Raw genomic sequence first — 17,294 nt, 5'->3', positions numbered from 1 at the left:
GAATCCGCAAGGCGACGCTACAACCGGAAGCCAATAGCCAAGGCCGAAGAGAGACAATCGTTTACCTTCGTGTTTACCTTTATAGCGAGGCATTTCCTCCTCCATATTTTGTGTATGTGTGTGTGTGTGTGTAATTGTGATAGAATTATTAGTTCGGTGTTTATTGTGTCGAACGTAAAGTTATGGATAACATGATATGAACAAGTGAAATAAAAACGAATATCTGTAATTTTCTAAATATAAACTTACTTCAGTCGGCTTTTTCATTGGAGCAACACCATTAGGCCCGACAGAAAAACCATTTGCAACCCATCTTGTGATAGTGTCTGGAACTTTTGCAGCAATATGAACGTTGCCGCTTTCACTATTGAAGAAAATATGTTAAATTTTTCACAATTAATCATGAATTTATGAAGACATTGTTTGATATGCAGGAAAGTAAAAACAACAACAAAAAAAGACAAAAATCAAAACAAGGAATTATATAGAAAAAAATTCAGTAAAAATATTTTTAACGTCAACTGAGTGTTACCCAAGCTAATAAAGTTAAGTAAAATCGATTTTTGAACACAATACGTAATTGTAGAAAGAAAAAGACCGACGTCGTGTCATTCTAATCGCTTGGGCAGTATCGTCTTCAAAATTGGTCTATCATATAACTGGAATAGATATTTCTTTCTTTATTGCCTACAGGGGGCTAAACATAGAGGGGGGGGAAACAAAGGGATTAAGTCGATTACACCGACCCCAGTGCATAACTGGTACTTATTTAAATCGACCCCAAAAGGATGAAAGGAAATGTCGATCTCGGCGGAGTTTGAAGTCAGAATGTAACGGCAGACGAAATACCTATTTCTTTACTACCCACAAGGGGCTAAACACAGAGAGGACAAACAAGGACAGACAAACGGATTAAGTCGATTATATCGACTCCAGTGCGTAACGGTACTTATTTAATCGACCCCGAAAGGATGAAAGGCAAAGTCGACCTCGGCAGAATTTGGACTCAGAACGTAGCGGCAGACGAAATACTGCTAAGCATTTCGCCCGGCGTGCTAACGATTCCGCCAGCTCGCCGCTCTATAGCTGGAATAAATATTAATGAATTTATTTATAAATTTCACAGCAATAAAGAAAATAAAAATGTTTTATTTTACTTTATTAATGCCTTCACTCATTAGCCGCTTATTAGTATGATTGGGAAAATTATTTCGTATTTTGTTAAATCTTTTCCTTTTTTCAATTAAATTTATTGACCTTTCCAGAGCAGAGACCACCAATTTTTAAAAATTATATCGATTATAATGGTGCTTCAATATAAACACTATTGATTATTTTTATCGAGATAATGAAACTTGAGGAGAGTATCTTCAGCTAATATTGTATATCTATGAAGTAGAGCTTGAAAAATATAAGATAAAGTTGACCTTCGGAAAGGTAACGAATTGAAGACTGAAACAAAACTAAGTGCTTTGACGTATTTAGTCCGTTGCCCTCCAGTTTGACAACGAGACAATAATCATGTGTAAACACCTTACTAGAAATCATATTTTATATTCGGTGTATTATAAAGCAAATTGTCTCTAGTCATTTATTCATCTACCGGGTGGGTGGAAAGCAACTAGGCATTATAAATTGCTAATAGAATTTTTAGTATCACTGAAGCCATGACAAAAGCATTTTTTAAACAGACAACACTAATGGGGATTTCTTATTGTCTTATTTCTTATTTATTTTCCAGATAGCCGGTCGTTTGACTGTTTAGGAGCGAGCTAAGATAACAGCACGCTATGAAGTGTGGAATTCTATTGTTTTGGTTCAGAAATGGTGGCGTTCATGGAAAGATAAGCATGCAATACTACGTCCGATGACAATAAAATGTTGTTATGCAAAGCTGATGACCACGGGCTCTGCAAGAAGAAGTGGCCGTCCAACCACATCCCGATCAGTGGAGAACGTGGCAACAGTGTAGGAAATGTTTAATCGCAGCCTGCAAAAATCAACACGTCAAGCAGCTCGTGAAAGTGGACTAACAAGACACACAATACGTACAGTGTTGCACAAAGAATTGAATTTTCGTCCGTGGAAATCCCATTACGTGCAGGAAGTAACCTAACGGGACGATACGAACCTCATGAATGGCCTCCAAGGAGTCCAGATCTCACTCCATGTGATTTTTACCTGTGGAGTTACCCAAAACAGGTGTATAAGACAAAACCACACACACAGGAGGACTTGGAGACACGGATTCAGGAGGTTCTCAGTGATATCTCAGACGATGTCCTTCAGAAAGTTTTTCATTCCATCCTTGGCCGTTTGAGGAAATTGGTTGCTTACATTGAAATATGAAGATTTATTTTCATGTTCCCATGTAATAAAGAACATGTATGATTTGTTTCAATAAATTTGTAAAAGGAATATGGATTTTATTACCAATTTTCAATACCTACTTACTTTTCACCCACCCTGTATGTTTAATATATTTCATGTTATTTTCTAGTCAATATATTCTTTACATCTGATCGTCTGAAGGTGTAAAAAAACAGTTCAACATCTCTCAATAATTTTGTTATGGACATGTATTTGTAAACATATATTGTGTTGCTTCTTTTTTTGAAGTCGAAGAACAATATTATGTCCTCTGTAATCTAACACGAAAACTTATATAGTTTTATTTCTGACATGCTACTTAATAATTGACGCTATTAAGTGGTGTGATTTAACCTTACATGATGAGAGTATGAGTGATAACCCATATCGACCTCACTTGGTGAGAAAGTAGTACAACTAAACATTGAAATCTGATTGTGCATCGGGTATCCTAGAAATTGATAAATGTTCTGAAATCCTTTAAAAAAATCTAGCTCAGAAATATTTCTATATTTTATTAAATATTCTTTCCATGTTTTTATTAATGTTTCATTCTACTTCCTTAATAATATAAAGTTACCATGCCATCCCCGCTAATCATTAAACATTGGCCAAGAAATTTTCAGTCTGTATAAATGAACATTCCAAATAGATCATATTGTATTTATATAGAACATTGTTGATGTGGAGGAATTTATCAAAGCAAAATGAATCTCCATTTCAAGTTTCTTATTTGTGCATTGTTAAATTGGAAAACTCACAACCAATCATAATTTCTTCTATCACTGTAATATCCATAAATTTAAATATAGCATATCTTTCAAAAACCTTATTGTATATATAGCTCTTTGTAACATTTTCAGCTCTAATGTAAATTTAATATCAAATAATGGTGTCACTCAACCTTAAAGATCTGTCTTCTATGATAATATTTTTGATTGTGTATTCATAATTTCATTAGTTTACTCACTCTGCTTCACCTTCGGTCCATATCCAGGTTTCAGGGAAGAATGACCTGATTGTCTGCTTACTTCCCGATGATTTCCCACCAGGTCCATTATCTTTTAGGTACATAGAGCTCATAACAGGTGCTTGGAATTGTCTCCTTTCTTCCAATGGAATTAAAGAAGAAACTTATTAAGAAAAAAAAAATTAAATATTTCATAGAAGCCGTTTTAATTTATATGTTTATTTCATTCTGTTTTATAGCATTCCCTATAATACAATAGTATTCATCATACATATTGTTTGATTTTCTAATAATTGAACGGATCTACTCCAGCTCAATGTTTCACTACTTATGATACACACTACTTGATACACACTACTTGATACACACAGCAACTGACTTAACCGCCAAACCTTTGTCGTTGTATATGTTAATACTGTTGGCATTTTTTGTTTGTTTGTTTTACGGCTGAATGTCCTTTCTATCACAATTATGTTACAGAATAAACCAGATACCTTTCCGTTGCCATAAGCACTAAAGAGATATTTTGTCGAGACTAAAGAGCTCTTTGTACACTATAATAAATATTTTTTTTATTTGGAGCTACTGATCCGTGCGATTTGGATAGACTCTTTTGTCATAATGCTAGGTTTGTTTGAAGCGTCCAAATTCATAGTGCTTGCCTTCACGATGACTAAGAAACCACGTCTCTCCATAGTATGTGTAAGGCAGCTATCAAGAGGGCTGACAGAGACAATCTAAAGCTACTATGAATAAGGTTGCCTCCGTGATGCAGGGAGGGATTACTTTCCAAGGGAACCCATGGTGGTGGTTAAAGGTAGCTAGGCAAAACTCTGTTACTTATGTACAAAGGGAGTATCTAACAGTGATAGTTTGAGGTGCCTGGAAGAGCGACTGTCTTCATGACGCGACGCTGAGGGAACTGTTTAGCTATCAGTAAACTTAGGATAAACTAATAGTGCCTGACCCAAGATAGCAATGTCTTTGCGATGGCTTGCAGAACTCACATCTCTCGAACGATTAAGGTACAACTCTGTTCGTATACGTTTGGCTTTGTCCGATCATCATCACTGTGATTGAGAAACTCCGCTTTTTCATGATATAGGGAGAGAGCTTCGCTACCACAAGTATTACAATAACATTTTACAGCTGTCGCTGGGAATAACGATTATTTCTTCTACTTAATGATTGAAATGCAAGTCATATTAATTATTTAAAATGCTAAAAATAATATCAAAAATTATATATTTATATCAAAAATTATAAATTTAGTCAGTGAAAGAATATAATTGCTGTCTGACAAGACTCCCCAAAGTGTTTTGTCGAAGAAGTTATACGACAAGCCGGTTAGATAACGAATGTGCATTGTCGTGCATAATTTTGGTTTCAAATTTTGGCAAAAGACCAGCAATTTCGGCGGAGGGGTGGGGGTAAGTTGCTTACAAGCAATGTAAATTACAAATGTCCAATATTATTATATAATTTGCAAATATGAATTTTGATTTGAATACTATTTCATACATTGGTTTAAGGCCTTATATCAATGTCCTAGCTGCAATTGAACTAAGAACTTAACTTTTTTTTTCAAATTATTTATATGTTCTGATTTATACATACCTTCGAAAGGATAGCGGGTCAGCGTCTCAATACCCGGGAAATTCGTCATTATGTCTAAGCCAAAATTCTAAAGAATGTAAATAGTTTTAACAAATATAAGAATTTTGCAGATATTTTACATTTAGAGATCTTCAGGGATTTAAAGACATTTTAACTTAGCGAATACTATTCTGGATACAATAGATTATTAGCCAAATAAAACATTATTGCTTTTCATACAGTTTAAGTTTTCAAAGAGATACGAATAGTTTATTGGCAGGGATTAATTTGTTATTATCAGTGCGTAATTGCATTAGGTGACATGGCGACGATATGAAGGTGATAGTTCGTGGGATACAGTTAATATCATTTTCGAGAAATCTCATGAGCCAAGTTGGCAACGATGTTTTATGTTTAGTATTTCATAGATCATTCTTGCCATTTTGTTGAAAAACTGTTCGAAATAAATTCAACATCAAAAAGATTCCATTTAAGCGGTTATAGTCTAGACTTTCAAATGATAATATTTGTGCCTTGTCTCTTTAAAAAATATCATCTAATTCCGCTTTGTGTGTGAGGAGATTGCTATCTCCACTGTATTAACGGTCATATCCAGAGAGGGAGAGAGAGAGAGAGAGAGAGAGAGAGAGAGAAAGAGAGAGAGAGATACGCAAATTATTATCTTCTAATTATCCTTTTTAATGGAAGGACGAAGACTAAATCGATCCAATGGGATTTGAATTAAAATGTAGGATTATCGGAGCTCTACCGTTTCTGTAAATTGGCAACTAAATATGCATTATTAATGCATAGACTAAATATGGATTATAGATGCGTATTTATTCAATGACTCCCACGAAAGCCTTGCATTAGTATGTAGTGAGACCCACCTCAAAATACCAGTGACAGTAGAAGAACATCCCGAAATTGAAGTTTGAAAGGGACCAGGCTGTCTTACAATGCCAGAACTATAAATATCGGAACATTTGCTCTAAGAAAATTCTCATTGGCAAAATACTTTTGTCCAGCCAGTATATTTATTCTGTAGTGAAAACATATTAGAATGCTCAAATAAATTAACCTAAAAACAAATAGATTAAGGAAAATAAGCACTTTGCCATTCGGTTGGCATATATCACTTACGCGAATGATTTCTTTTGGATTATAAGCATTTACTTTTGTTACAGATCCAGGCATCCCACCAATGACTGACAATATCTGAAAGATAAAAACATAGAATTATATAAAATAAACTATTTACTATTTAGCACTATGAAGAATATACAGAATTTGTTTTATTCATTATTATTGTTGTTGTTTAAAAATCATTAGTGGATAGGTATTAACAAAAGAAAACCTTTTCCACTTTAATTCATTTTAGTCTTTACGCTGGAATAAACTGAAGATATTTATCACGTGAGACATCTATTTCTTCTATCATTTTATGCTTTGACGTATTCTCCACACATATTCTTAAAGACTTCCATATTTTCTGAGAAATGCCTTGAATTTAGTCAAAAGCACTCAAAATGGTTTTCTTTTCATTCCTTAACAAATTTAATAGTGGAGCTATTACTGGTTTAACCAACAGAGTATAGGATTATCGGCAGGTCGTAGTGGCGAACTATACTCTACTCTTTCACCACAACTTTCCCTTACTGTTTCTTCCTGTTTCTGTTGTACCTGTATTTCAAAGGCCCAGCCTTGTCACGCTGAATCTCCCCGAGAGCTACGTTAAGGGTATACGTGTCTGTGGAGTGCCCAGCCACTTGCACGTTAATTTCGCGAGCAGGCTGTTCCGTTGATCGGATCAACTGGGACCCTCGTCGTCGTAACTAACGGAGTGCCATGATATGTATGTGTGCTTCTTAAACTTGTAGCATTGAGCTAAATTTCCTAAAAGTCTAGTGTAAACAACGGAAGGCTACTTTTGAAAATTCATTTCAAGACATTCTAAAAACGGTTCAATATAACGACAATAACAATAATAAAGACACTCCAAAGTGAACAGCCTAAACTTTTAAATTTAAAGTATCTATTCTACAAAAACAAAAAAGAAAAAAATCAAATGCGAATTCGATAGCTAAGAAATGTTCGATAAGCTTTTCTAACAATAAAACAATACTGCAGATTTTTGTATAGTTGACTGAATCTTCTACAACACTCAACTAGTTTTTATTTCAATTCCACTAAAGGATGAGAAATTGCAATTCGAACTTAGAATGTAAAAGAGACGACAGGACATTTTCTTAGGCACACCATACAGTTCATGAAGTTAAGTGGTCTGCTTTGCAATCATGAGTTTCTAGGTTCGATCTCAATGCTTAACACTTTGAACTAAAGCCTTATGCTAGAGCCTTTCGTCGGCTTAACTCAAGTGAGTGAAATTGGTGTTTACGGAAATTGTACAGAAGTTCTTTGGATGGGCTATGCTTGATATCTGATGTTAGACTTAATCTGCTACTCCACTTCACACCTCCATATGGCTATTGGCTGTCTTGTAACAAATTCCACACTGATACAAGTTTCGGACCAGGTATCTTATCTGGAGATACCTAATGAAACATGGTTTCTCCCTCTCGTTACTCAACCAATCTCGGAGACCTCGATAAAGATCATGGGAACTGCTTTCTCTTGCGACTAAGCCATATAAGAATATTTTATATATAAAAAAAATAAATGATGCACGAAGTAGAAAAATTTTCGATACAAAATAAAATTAGACTCACGTCCTCCTCTGTAATGTAATCAGGTTTCTCAAGTAGTTCAATACTTCTATCGATTGCCATCATAAACACTGTAGAATGAGGGGATGTATGGACGTCAAGTGTTACATCATCACCTGCACGTCCTTCTGGTGCAGAGAAATTGGCTGTAATCTGAACATACATGAACACATTTGATAAATATGAGAATACAAGTAATTGACATTTTTGCAAAGTCATAAAGATTTTTTAACTTTCAATATTTTTATCATATTCGGTAGCTAAATACAAATTGGAAACGTCACATTTTAAATTATCTAATCGTATTCCCTTGAAAATCTTCAAAATTAATATTACTGACGGGCCACCTGACCACGATATTAGCCTACTAATCGAAAGCTAGGAAAGTTTGAAAGCTTATCTTTAGCACGATAAGATATGGCTCTAAAAATGTTAATCCCCAATTGCTCCTTTAAAGTAACTGCTAACAGTTGCTATACAGATGTACGTTGAAATTAAATTGGGATTCACTTCAATATATATAGATGTATATTGCTACTGCTGATCGAATTGAACTTCCAGAGTCGTGGGGCCATGTTCAGTGTCCGGTATTGTGCGACATCAACTTAATTTCCTCGGTTGAAATACCTACACGTTGTTATAAGTAGTTTGAGTGGATACGACATACTGGTGTAAGTAGTAGATACAAAAAGCAATGATTTTCCTCGGACGGACCCTATAGAAAATGATGGGTATCTCGTTAGTACCCCAGGTCGAAATCTTCAGTCTATATAATGTTTAATTTATTCATGGCTATTGACTTTGAATGTTTACTCAACTGTTTCACATTGAAATTGTCAAAAAACAAGAAGCCATCAGCATTTGAATATCTTGCCTAACTCCTAGGAATTACGGTAACATCGATACCTAAAGCTAATGAAAGAATGTGGTCCGACCTACGGGAAATATGAGCTAAATCTCTCTTAATTCATACCAATAGTCTTAAAGAAAGATATATTTAGATAATGCAATATGGAATACAATTTGAGATGGTCATTGATTGCGTACCTTTGATCAAGGCTAACTTGAATCAAACAACAAAAACACCAGCTGAAAGAATCTAAGTTTATTAACAAATATGAATAATATTGCATAGCAAATATACATTTCAACAAAAGTGTTTTAGCTACAACCCAATATTAAATAAGCAATAATATTGGTTTCAAATTTTGGCATAAGACCAGCCAGTTTTAGGAAGGAGTTAAGTCCATTACATCGATCTCAGTGCTTAACTGTATTTATTTTACCGACCCCAAAAGGATGAAAGACAAAGTCGACCTCCAGCGGCATTTGAACTTAGAAACGTAAGAACGGACGAAATGCCGCTAAGTATTTGGCCCGGTGTGCTAACGATTCTGCTAGCTCGTTGCCTTAAGATAAGCAATGATATTAAAAATAGACAGTGTTTACCAGGTGTTGTAGGACACTTACCTTATTTTCCAATGTAACCGTTATAGGAATCTTTCCTCCATCGGCAGCAAATGAACCCTCAGTTGATATAGCAGTAATCAAAAAGTCAACATTCGGAATCATGTCTTCGGTTGCCGTGAATTTGACGGTAAAATGCGTTTCATCATTAACTTCGACAAATCTATTCATAAGCGTTTTACGGTCTTTCATAAGCTGTAAATTAAAATTAGTTTCTGTCGTTTAAGAAATTACCATTTTGTGCGTTGATATGGAAGGGTTAACTCCGTAACAAAGAAACCACTGCCCCTCACTCTTTCATTTCACCGAATTTACATATTTATCTCTCCTTTTTATCCTTATCCTCTTTTTCCATACTTCTTAAGCTCTCTCTTTCTCCTTCTCCCTCTCTCTCTCTCTCTCTCTCTCTCTTATCCCGTCTCTCTTTCTTTGTCCCTTCCTCCATCAGCCCCTCTCTCCCTCTCTCTCTCTGACAATAACAACCAAATACTAAAGATTCCAGAAGAAAATTACGAGAGAAGTAAAAAATTATAAGCACTTTTGTTTCTGTTATTTATTCGAACAAAAGCTGGGGTTAAACAATTACATCCTGTTTCGACGTAGTCTCCTTGCTTTTCGATGCACTTCTTCCAGCGGCCCACAAACTTGCTTATTCCATCGAAGAAAATTTTCGGATGATCGCGCAGCCTTTTATGCACCACTGCCTTCATTTCATCCGTGGTAAATCGTCGACGACCTCGTAAAGAATGTTTGAGCAGTCAAAAGATATGATAATCGAAAGGGGTGACATCTGGACTGTATGCAGGGTCTTTCAGTTACTCGAAACTCGATTTTTCAATGGTTTCAACCGTGTGAGCGGCTGTATGTGGACGTGTATTGCCATGCAACAATAACACATGCTTTGACAATAGACCTCATTGTTTGGTGCTAATTGCTGGTTTCAGTTTGTTGGCCTACGCGAACAGTAGCTTACACCCTTTGTCAGAAACCTTTCACGCATAGTACCTTTTGCCCCCTCACACAGACCGTCAAAACTCAAACAGTATCACTTTTTTTTGCTGGAGTTTGAGTTATGAATTTGTTTTCGCTGACGATTTCGGGAGTTTTCACTTAATAGTCCGCCTTTTGGATTCCAACTCAAAGTGATTGACCTAAGTCTCATGTAGCGGTCGAGTAAGCGTTGACGGATCTCCAAACGATTGCACTTACGAGCTTCGGTAAACTCTATTGGTATCCATCTTGTACAATCTTTACAGAGGCAAGGCTTCTCGTGGATGATTTCGTATGCAGAACCATGATTAATATTCAGAGAACGTGCCACTTCGTTGATGGTCACTTGTCTGTTTTCCAGAACCATCTCACGAGCTTATTGAACCTTCACGTCTGTGATGAAGGTGGATGGGCTTCCTGCTCAATCTTCATGCTCCACGCTTATCCAGCCATTTTTAAACTTCTCGAACCATTCATACATACTTATATGCGGTAGAGCACTATCCCTGTATTGTACTGAAAGCCTGCAATGAATTTCAGCCTTTGACACACATTTAGACCAGTGAAACCGGATTATTGGTCTCTTTTCTTCCTTGGTGCACACTTACAGCGGAACAGCCATCTTTACTCTGTAACACAAGAAAGAAGACTGGGCCGGTGAAGATCAAGCTTCTGGTAAGTAACCACAAGAGTACCATCAATTAACACGTGAGCGCTGAGGGCAGTGTAGCCAACCTAAAGAATGTTTTAAAGTAAGACCGAATAATTTTTGACCTCCCCTAGTCGTTTGCTTAAATGTTAAATTGTATCACTCACATGACCTATATTCAATCAATATGACCACAGAGTAATATTTAAGTCACAAAAATTTAAGTAATTGGAAAAAATCAAAGCCCAGTATATTATTTCCTTTTTCTTCGAATCCTTTTGTTTCGAATATTTGTATTTGTATTCTCAGGTTTCGAACACCGAACAATATCTTTTTCATTCGATGAAATAAGCTAATAAAAAATCATCATAGTATAAGTAAATTATTTCCGAGTAGTATAACCTATTGGCACAACACATTCTTGTAAAAATACTGATTTTCCATTGAATGATCGACAGAATACCATTGCAAAACCTCAATTTCAAAGTAAGATTCAAGAAATAATCATTATAATTTTGCATATGATATATAACAATATATGAAAATATCTAAGTTAGTGTTAATGTATTTAATGCTAATGAGGAACACTTATATGGTAAATTACATGCTAAATTACATTAACATAATGATCAATATTATTTTAATAATTTCAACGAGCATGTAACTAACTCAATTCGGACATGTTTCAGCGTTATCAAACCTCCTCATCGAAGCATAAATTTTGCCGTAATACTATGGTATTGATATAAGAATTACTAAGTAAATATACAATATTGCAAGCAGGTAGATGTAAAAGATTAATATATTTAAAGTAATATATCACTGAAGTTATTCTAAGATCCATTCATGTCAAGAGTTGCTTCCAGAACTTGTCAAAATATGACAAGATTAGTAATCGAATTAATGCTGTCTATTCTCCATTGCATAAGTATCACTACTTCTAATGCTCACTATATTAAATATATTAAAATTAACTTAACTACTGATATATATTTTTTGCAGATAGCGCAGATTTATATTTTTATATGAAAATGTCTGTTAATAAGCTAATGAAGATGTCTCAAGTTACAATTTATCGCATTTAAAAGGTAAATGATACTTTGAGTGAATTAATTCCTGGTGCACATAAATAAGAGGATGATCATGAATTGAATGCCTTTGATCATAGCTTTGCTTCATCAGTGTCAAAAGCATTATCCTTGACAAGAACAACCTGTAATTGTTATTTCCCGTATACATATAAAAATCTGTTTAGAGAGACATTTCGAAATGCCATATTACATTGAATATTTTAATAGAAATAAGTTAAATACATACCAAATATGAAGCTGATGATATTGGGCGTGAACTGTTTACTTCTATATGGACCTCTTCACCAACCTTTCAATGAAAGACATCAAAAATATAGCTTAAAAATACAATTTGATATTAATCGGATTCAAGCACAATTTTTTATTTAATACCTTCAATTAAATCGTTTTTTCACTAAAATACATTGGTTGCTTGTTTAAAAACTTACATGATAACAACTTGATGAGAAAAATTCAAATTTATCATTCACTAGTGGGATATTTCACAGAATTAATGGTTACCCTATTGGCTTATTTCTGAAAACTTTATTCAAAAAACCTGAAAGCGTAGCCTGTATTGTGTCTGTATCAAAAGATAGTCACTCATCTGCTACTCATTGAAAAGTGAAAGAAATCGGAATACGATGATTAGTTAATATGCTTTATATATACACTTTATATACTTTAGGCACAATTTTGTAGACTTAATACGCAGCTCAACAGGATTCACCACCCTCCCCCTGCCGGAGTCTTGTAGAGCTTTAAGTGAATTCGCTCAATAAACACTCATAAACCCCCGGTCTGGGAATCGAAACCGCGAGTCCGCTGCCCTGACCACTGGGACATTGCGCTACTACTACTACTACTACTACTACTACTACACACACACACACTTACACACACTTACACGCGCACACACACATACACACGCATATATATATATATAATATATATATATATATATATATATATATATAATTGCTAAAGAGGACAACAAACGTTAAGGCAAGACAAACATCTCAAGACATAATCGCTATTATTATTGGAAAGATTCAAAATCTTACAGCTGTTTCTGGGATATCCCAGAGTACGGGATATTTCGCCATCGGAGACAAATGGGGAAAATGAGAAGAGTATAGATTAATGAAATGACGACAGAGAAGACACGAATCCTGGTAATCCGTTACAGCACTTACCTAGCATACCTGGTCGTTTAGATCACCTGTGAACTAAACCCCCATACTCTATATATGTATGTATATATATATACATACATACATGCATACATACATACATACATACATACATACATACATACATACATACATACATAAATACATACATACATACATACATACATGCATGCATGCATACATACATACATGTCTGTGTGTATTCAAATCGATCAAAAGAATATATTTACCTTATAATATTTCTGGTGTACAATTGCCTCGATATTAGTGTTGTTTACAGCTCTGAATCGTGAAAGATATGGCGAAGATTTTAATTCAAAAGCTCTTCCTTTGTAAAAGCCTGTGTAAAGAATCTAAAGGAAATAGATAACAAAACTGTGAGTTATCATTATCAATTAACTGCTTTTGGATGCGTTTGACGTGTTTTTAATGTTAATGCTGTTGTTAATGTCGTTGTTAATGATCTTTTTTTCTGTAAGCCATTTGCTGTTCTGTCAGCACAATTATGAGTGTCGTGTCTGTTCAACTACTCTGCCACATATATATATATATTTCTCTACTACCCACAAGGGGATAAACATAAAGGGGATAAACAAGGACAGACAAATGGATTAAGTCGATTACATCGACCCCAGTGCGAAACTGGTACTCTATCGACCGCGAAAGGATGAAGGGCAAAGTCGACCTCGGCAGAATTTGAACTCAGAACGTAACGACAGACGAAATACAGCTAAGCATTTCGTCCGGCGCGCTAACGTTTCTGCCAGCTCGCCGCCCTCTGTGCAACATATATATTATTAATTACTTCAGCACCTAGTACCACAATTCAATGAGGGAACCATTACTATTCTACTTGCTAGAAATAGCGGTCAAATTTTCTTAAGATCGCACCATGTCAGTTTACGAAAAAAAAAGTGATACATTAGCTCTGGATACCTCTTAAAATATGACAGAGCCTTAACAGTTACAAGACTTTACTACCGCAAGTCAAACAAGGGTGCCTTTAGCTAATAATTCAACCTGTCAAAAACATCAACTAAATCACTCTCAAATCCCACCACACACTTTTAATATAGAAAGTGGCTATAAATATATAAGCCCTCGATATCCCCCAATAAAACGGGATGGTCATGGCTGGAATCCCTAAGGTCATATATTTGCTCAATCAGGGCTCACTTGATTAGTGAACACAGCAACAACTAATACCACATGACATTTAATCTGCATATGTAGACTTCAACCCTTTCCACCGTCTATTTTATTGTACAACGCTTTCATATACTGATGTATACATTACTGCCATCATTTTGTTTAATATCAATACACGTCGTATATATTAAACAGTATGCGTAACATGTCGCACATATTGTGAACTATTCTAAAAATCCTACCCGTCCATATTTAATATACATCGTAACTATAGTCAATAATATATGTCGCATTTATATACTATGAAGACCTGTGGAAATTTCATGTTTTATAAATGTTCTTGTTTTATATATAAATAAGAACGTTTATAAATGTCCTTATTTTAATGTATAAAATTATACGTCTTCATAACATTATTTCATGTTAAAAGTTTAAATTATGTTTCTGATATTGTTCCCTATTGAAGGGTACTTAAAACTGAACGCTAGAGCATGCGTCATTATTTTGTTAAAAATTAATTTTTTGTCATAGGTTTCGTTCTACAGTTAAGTCTGTTCAAAGCGCAGAATAGCGGAATGATATTAGATTGTATCAAAACTATCTTCCACGAGAACAGGAAACTTTTATGTGATCAATCGACCTGCTAAGAACAGCAGCTAAATACTCCTCAAAAAACAATCAAGCAACTTCAAATGGGACACAATTAATAACATTGTCATAGATATACAATGCCTAAATATACGACAGGATTGTTATGGCTCGAATGAATTTGGCCATCGGCCTGCTTGGTCAGTAATAACCTGGAGCTAAACGTCAACGTCCTTAACATATTGTGTAATGCAATACTTCAAAATATTTACTGTATAATATGTATTTTACTCCAATTTAATACACAGTGCTAATTGTTCATCCATATATCTTTGTGAAGTAACAAGGATGAGAAACAAATTACCATGTTGATAAGTACAAATGTCTAACACAGAGAGCTAACATTCCAAAAACATCTGGTACCATTTACAGACAACAAACGAATGTAGTTGCAGGTATTTAACTGTTCTGTGTAAAAAAATAAATCTTATCAAATGTTTGTTTCCTTATCACGAATATCATAAAAATTCCTTACTTCCATTCGCAAATTCATATTCTGTTTCTCCGGGACGTCAATTAGCACACGAACTTTTCCATCGACTGGAATTTGGAATTCTTTGGGATCGTTGTCAGAAAATTTAATTTTCAAAGGATGCATACGGTCATTTTCTGTCAGAGGTTTGCCATCAATACGTTCTATTGTAACCTGAAACAAATAAAAATATATCATAGGGTGGACGGCAGAAAGGATTATCTTTGACAAAAAATATATATATATTTTTTCTTTGTCTTTTACAAATTTTTTATTCACACTCCCAAGATGATGAACCATAGGGTTGGATCCAAGACCTCATAATTGCAAAGTGGACTTCGTAAACGTTCGGCTTTACTTGGGTGTATTCAGAAAGTAGCCACAGTAAGAAAGGGTTGGGAAAGTTATTAACACCGTTGGAAATAGAGCAGATTGTATGACACTTGTGTGAGAACAGAGATACTGTATGGCGGTATGTTGGCCTTAAATGTAGAAGATTTGCGAAGATCAGAAAGAAATTAAAGTAGCATGCTCTGATGGTTGTGTGACGTCAGAGTGCATGAACACTGGAATGCAAATGAGTTGAGAAACAAAAACTGAATGTAAGAAGAGCCAGGTGCAAGCTAAAAGGCTTCGCTGGTATGGGCATGTGATGAGTATGTAGAACGACAGCTGCTAAAAACTATACGGATTGGCACTATAGAAAATCCGACCACCTTTATAAGGAGATAAGCATGGTAGACATGGTCGAAGATTTTGCTGATATCTAGGGCAACAACATTGCTTTCATCGAACTTCCCTAAAGCGGAAGCTTATTGAAGCGCTTCCAAATGTCAGAGTAGGTAATCCTCATACTGAATAGGAGATTACAAAATTTGGTGAGTATAGGAGCATTGACCTTTTTTTTAATAAGTGGGTTTATTTCCAGACTTGACGTGTGAATATAAGGAATGAAATCTGGTGGAGCAGAATGGCGGTAGATTTGAAGAGAGTTGATCAAAGGTGTGTAGTGAATGCTTTCTCGATGATGTCGCTGCTTTGAGAGGGCTCATTGTTTGGAGAAAAAGAGGACTCTACAAAGTTCGTGGAGATTATTTTGGCAAGGAATAAAAATGTTCATCGGCAGATCTGGAGATGGTTTAGCTCGTGGAGTGTATGATGCAAAAACAACACCCGATATTGATCTTATGAATGTTGCGCTGCTGGGCGGGAGCTACCCAATTTGGTAGTTGAGAACATTTCTTAGTGGTGAGACCATAGCGGATCTATTTCTAGCATATAGGTGTCCACATAGTGGTTTCCCTCTAATATATATATATATAAAAAGTTAATCCAAACAAGAAAACACAAAAAAACACAACAACGCGAGGACGTGGAACAAATATAGTATTATATATATATATATATATATATATATATATATATATATATATATATATAATACAATTTTACTGAACCTTCAGGTTTTTTTACGCTAGACCACTGGTGTGAAATCGATATTAATTAAATTAATATCTAATTTCTCACCCTCATTTGAAATTTAAGTATATATGGATTAGATAGATCATTTGGGTGTATAGCGCGTTAAAATTATTTAAAGCAAATTTTCAATCCTTGTAGTGTACTTACATCTGAAAAATTTGGTAAACCATATTTCAAATTGCGGCTTGATGAATGAGAGACTCTGATGGGTGCAGACTCAACCTTGATAGTAGCTTCCGGTGACATCATTGATTTTTGCGTTAAAGCCTCAGTGACTTTTGCCTTTATTACAATATTAGGGATATTACAGTAAGACCTATATTGAGGGACATGAATAGTGTCATTTGATTCAAGCAATTCCCGGAATGGGATATTCACACTCACAGAACCAGAGATCTATAAAATGAAATGAATAATAAATCAATATATTGTCTTTATTGACGTGTTTGTTATCAATGAGCAAGAAAATGTTTAAACATTGAAATTACACATTTTGACTCGAGAATTTGCAA

At 35.0% G+C, this 17,294-nt stretch overlaps 1 protein-coding gene across 3 annotated transcripts in view; it reads right to left on the bottom strand.

The window, feature by feature from the left end:
* Positions 1-17,294, bottom strand: part of LOC115213260 (CD109 antigen) — a 60,728-nt gene that overhangs the window by 20,244 nt on the left and 23,190 nt on the right. For 2 of the 3 annotated variants that reach the window (XM_036506461.1, XM_036506466.1), the window contains exons 12-21: positions 16,930-17,178; positions 15,304-15,474; positions 13,262-13,384; positions 12,086-12,148; positions 9,133-9,324; positions 7,666-7,815; positions 6,080-6,154; positions 4,958-5,024; positions 3,341-3,503; positions 250-364 (exon numbers count right to left, since the gene is read on the bottom strand). In XM_036506461.1, coding sequence (XP_036362354.1) covers positions 250-364; positions 3,341-3,503; positions 4,958-5,024; positions 6,080-6,154; positions 7,666-7,815; positions 9,133-9,324; positions 12,086-12,148; positions 13,262-13,384; positions 15,304-15,474; positions 16,930-17,178 — 1,368 coding nt within the window. The remainder of the gene's footprint in view (positions 1-249; positions 365-3,340; positions 3,504-4,957; positions 5,025-6,079; positions 6,155-7,665; positions 7,816-9,132; positions 9,325-12,085; positions 12,149-13,261; positions 13,385-15,303; positions 15,475-16,929; positions 17,179-17,294) is intronic. The other variant, XM_029782197.2, reaches the window with a different exon arrangement.

This window comes from Octopus sinensis, linkage group LG1 (assembly GCF_006345805.1).
Source record: "Octopus sinensis linkage group LG1, ASM634580v1, whole genome shotgun sequence".
NCBI classification, from domain to species: domain Eukaryota; kingdom Metazoa; phylum Mollusca; class Cephalopoda; order Octopoda; family Octopodidae; genus Octopus; species Octopus sinensis.
The sequence above is the reverse complement of the archived record's forward strand: the minus strand, read 5'-3'. Positions and strand labels throughout refer to the sequence as shown.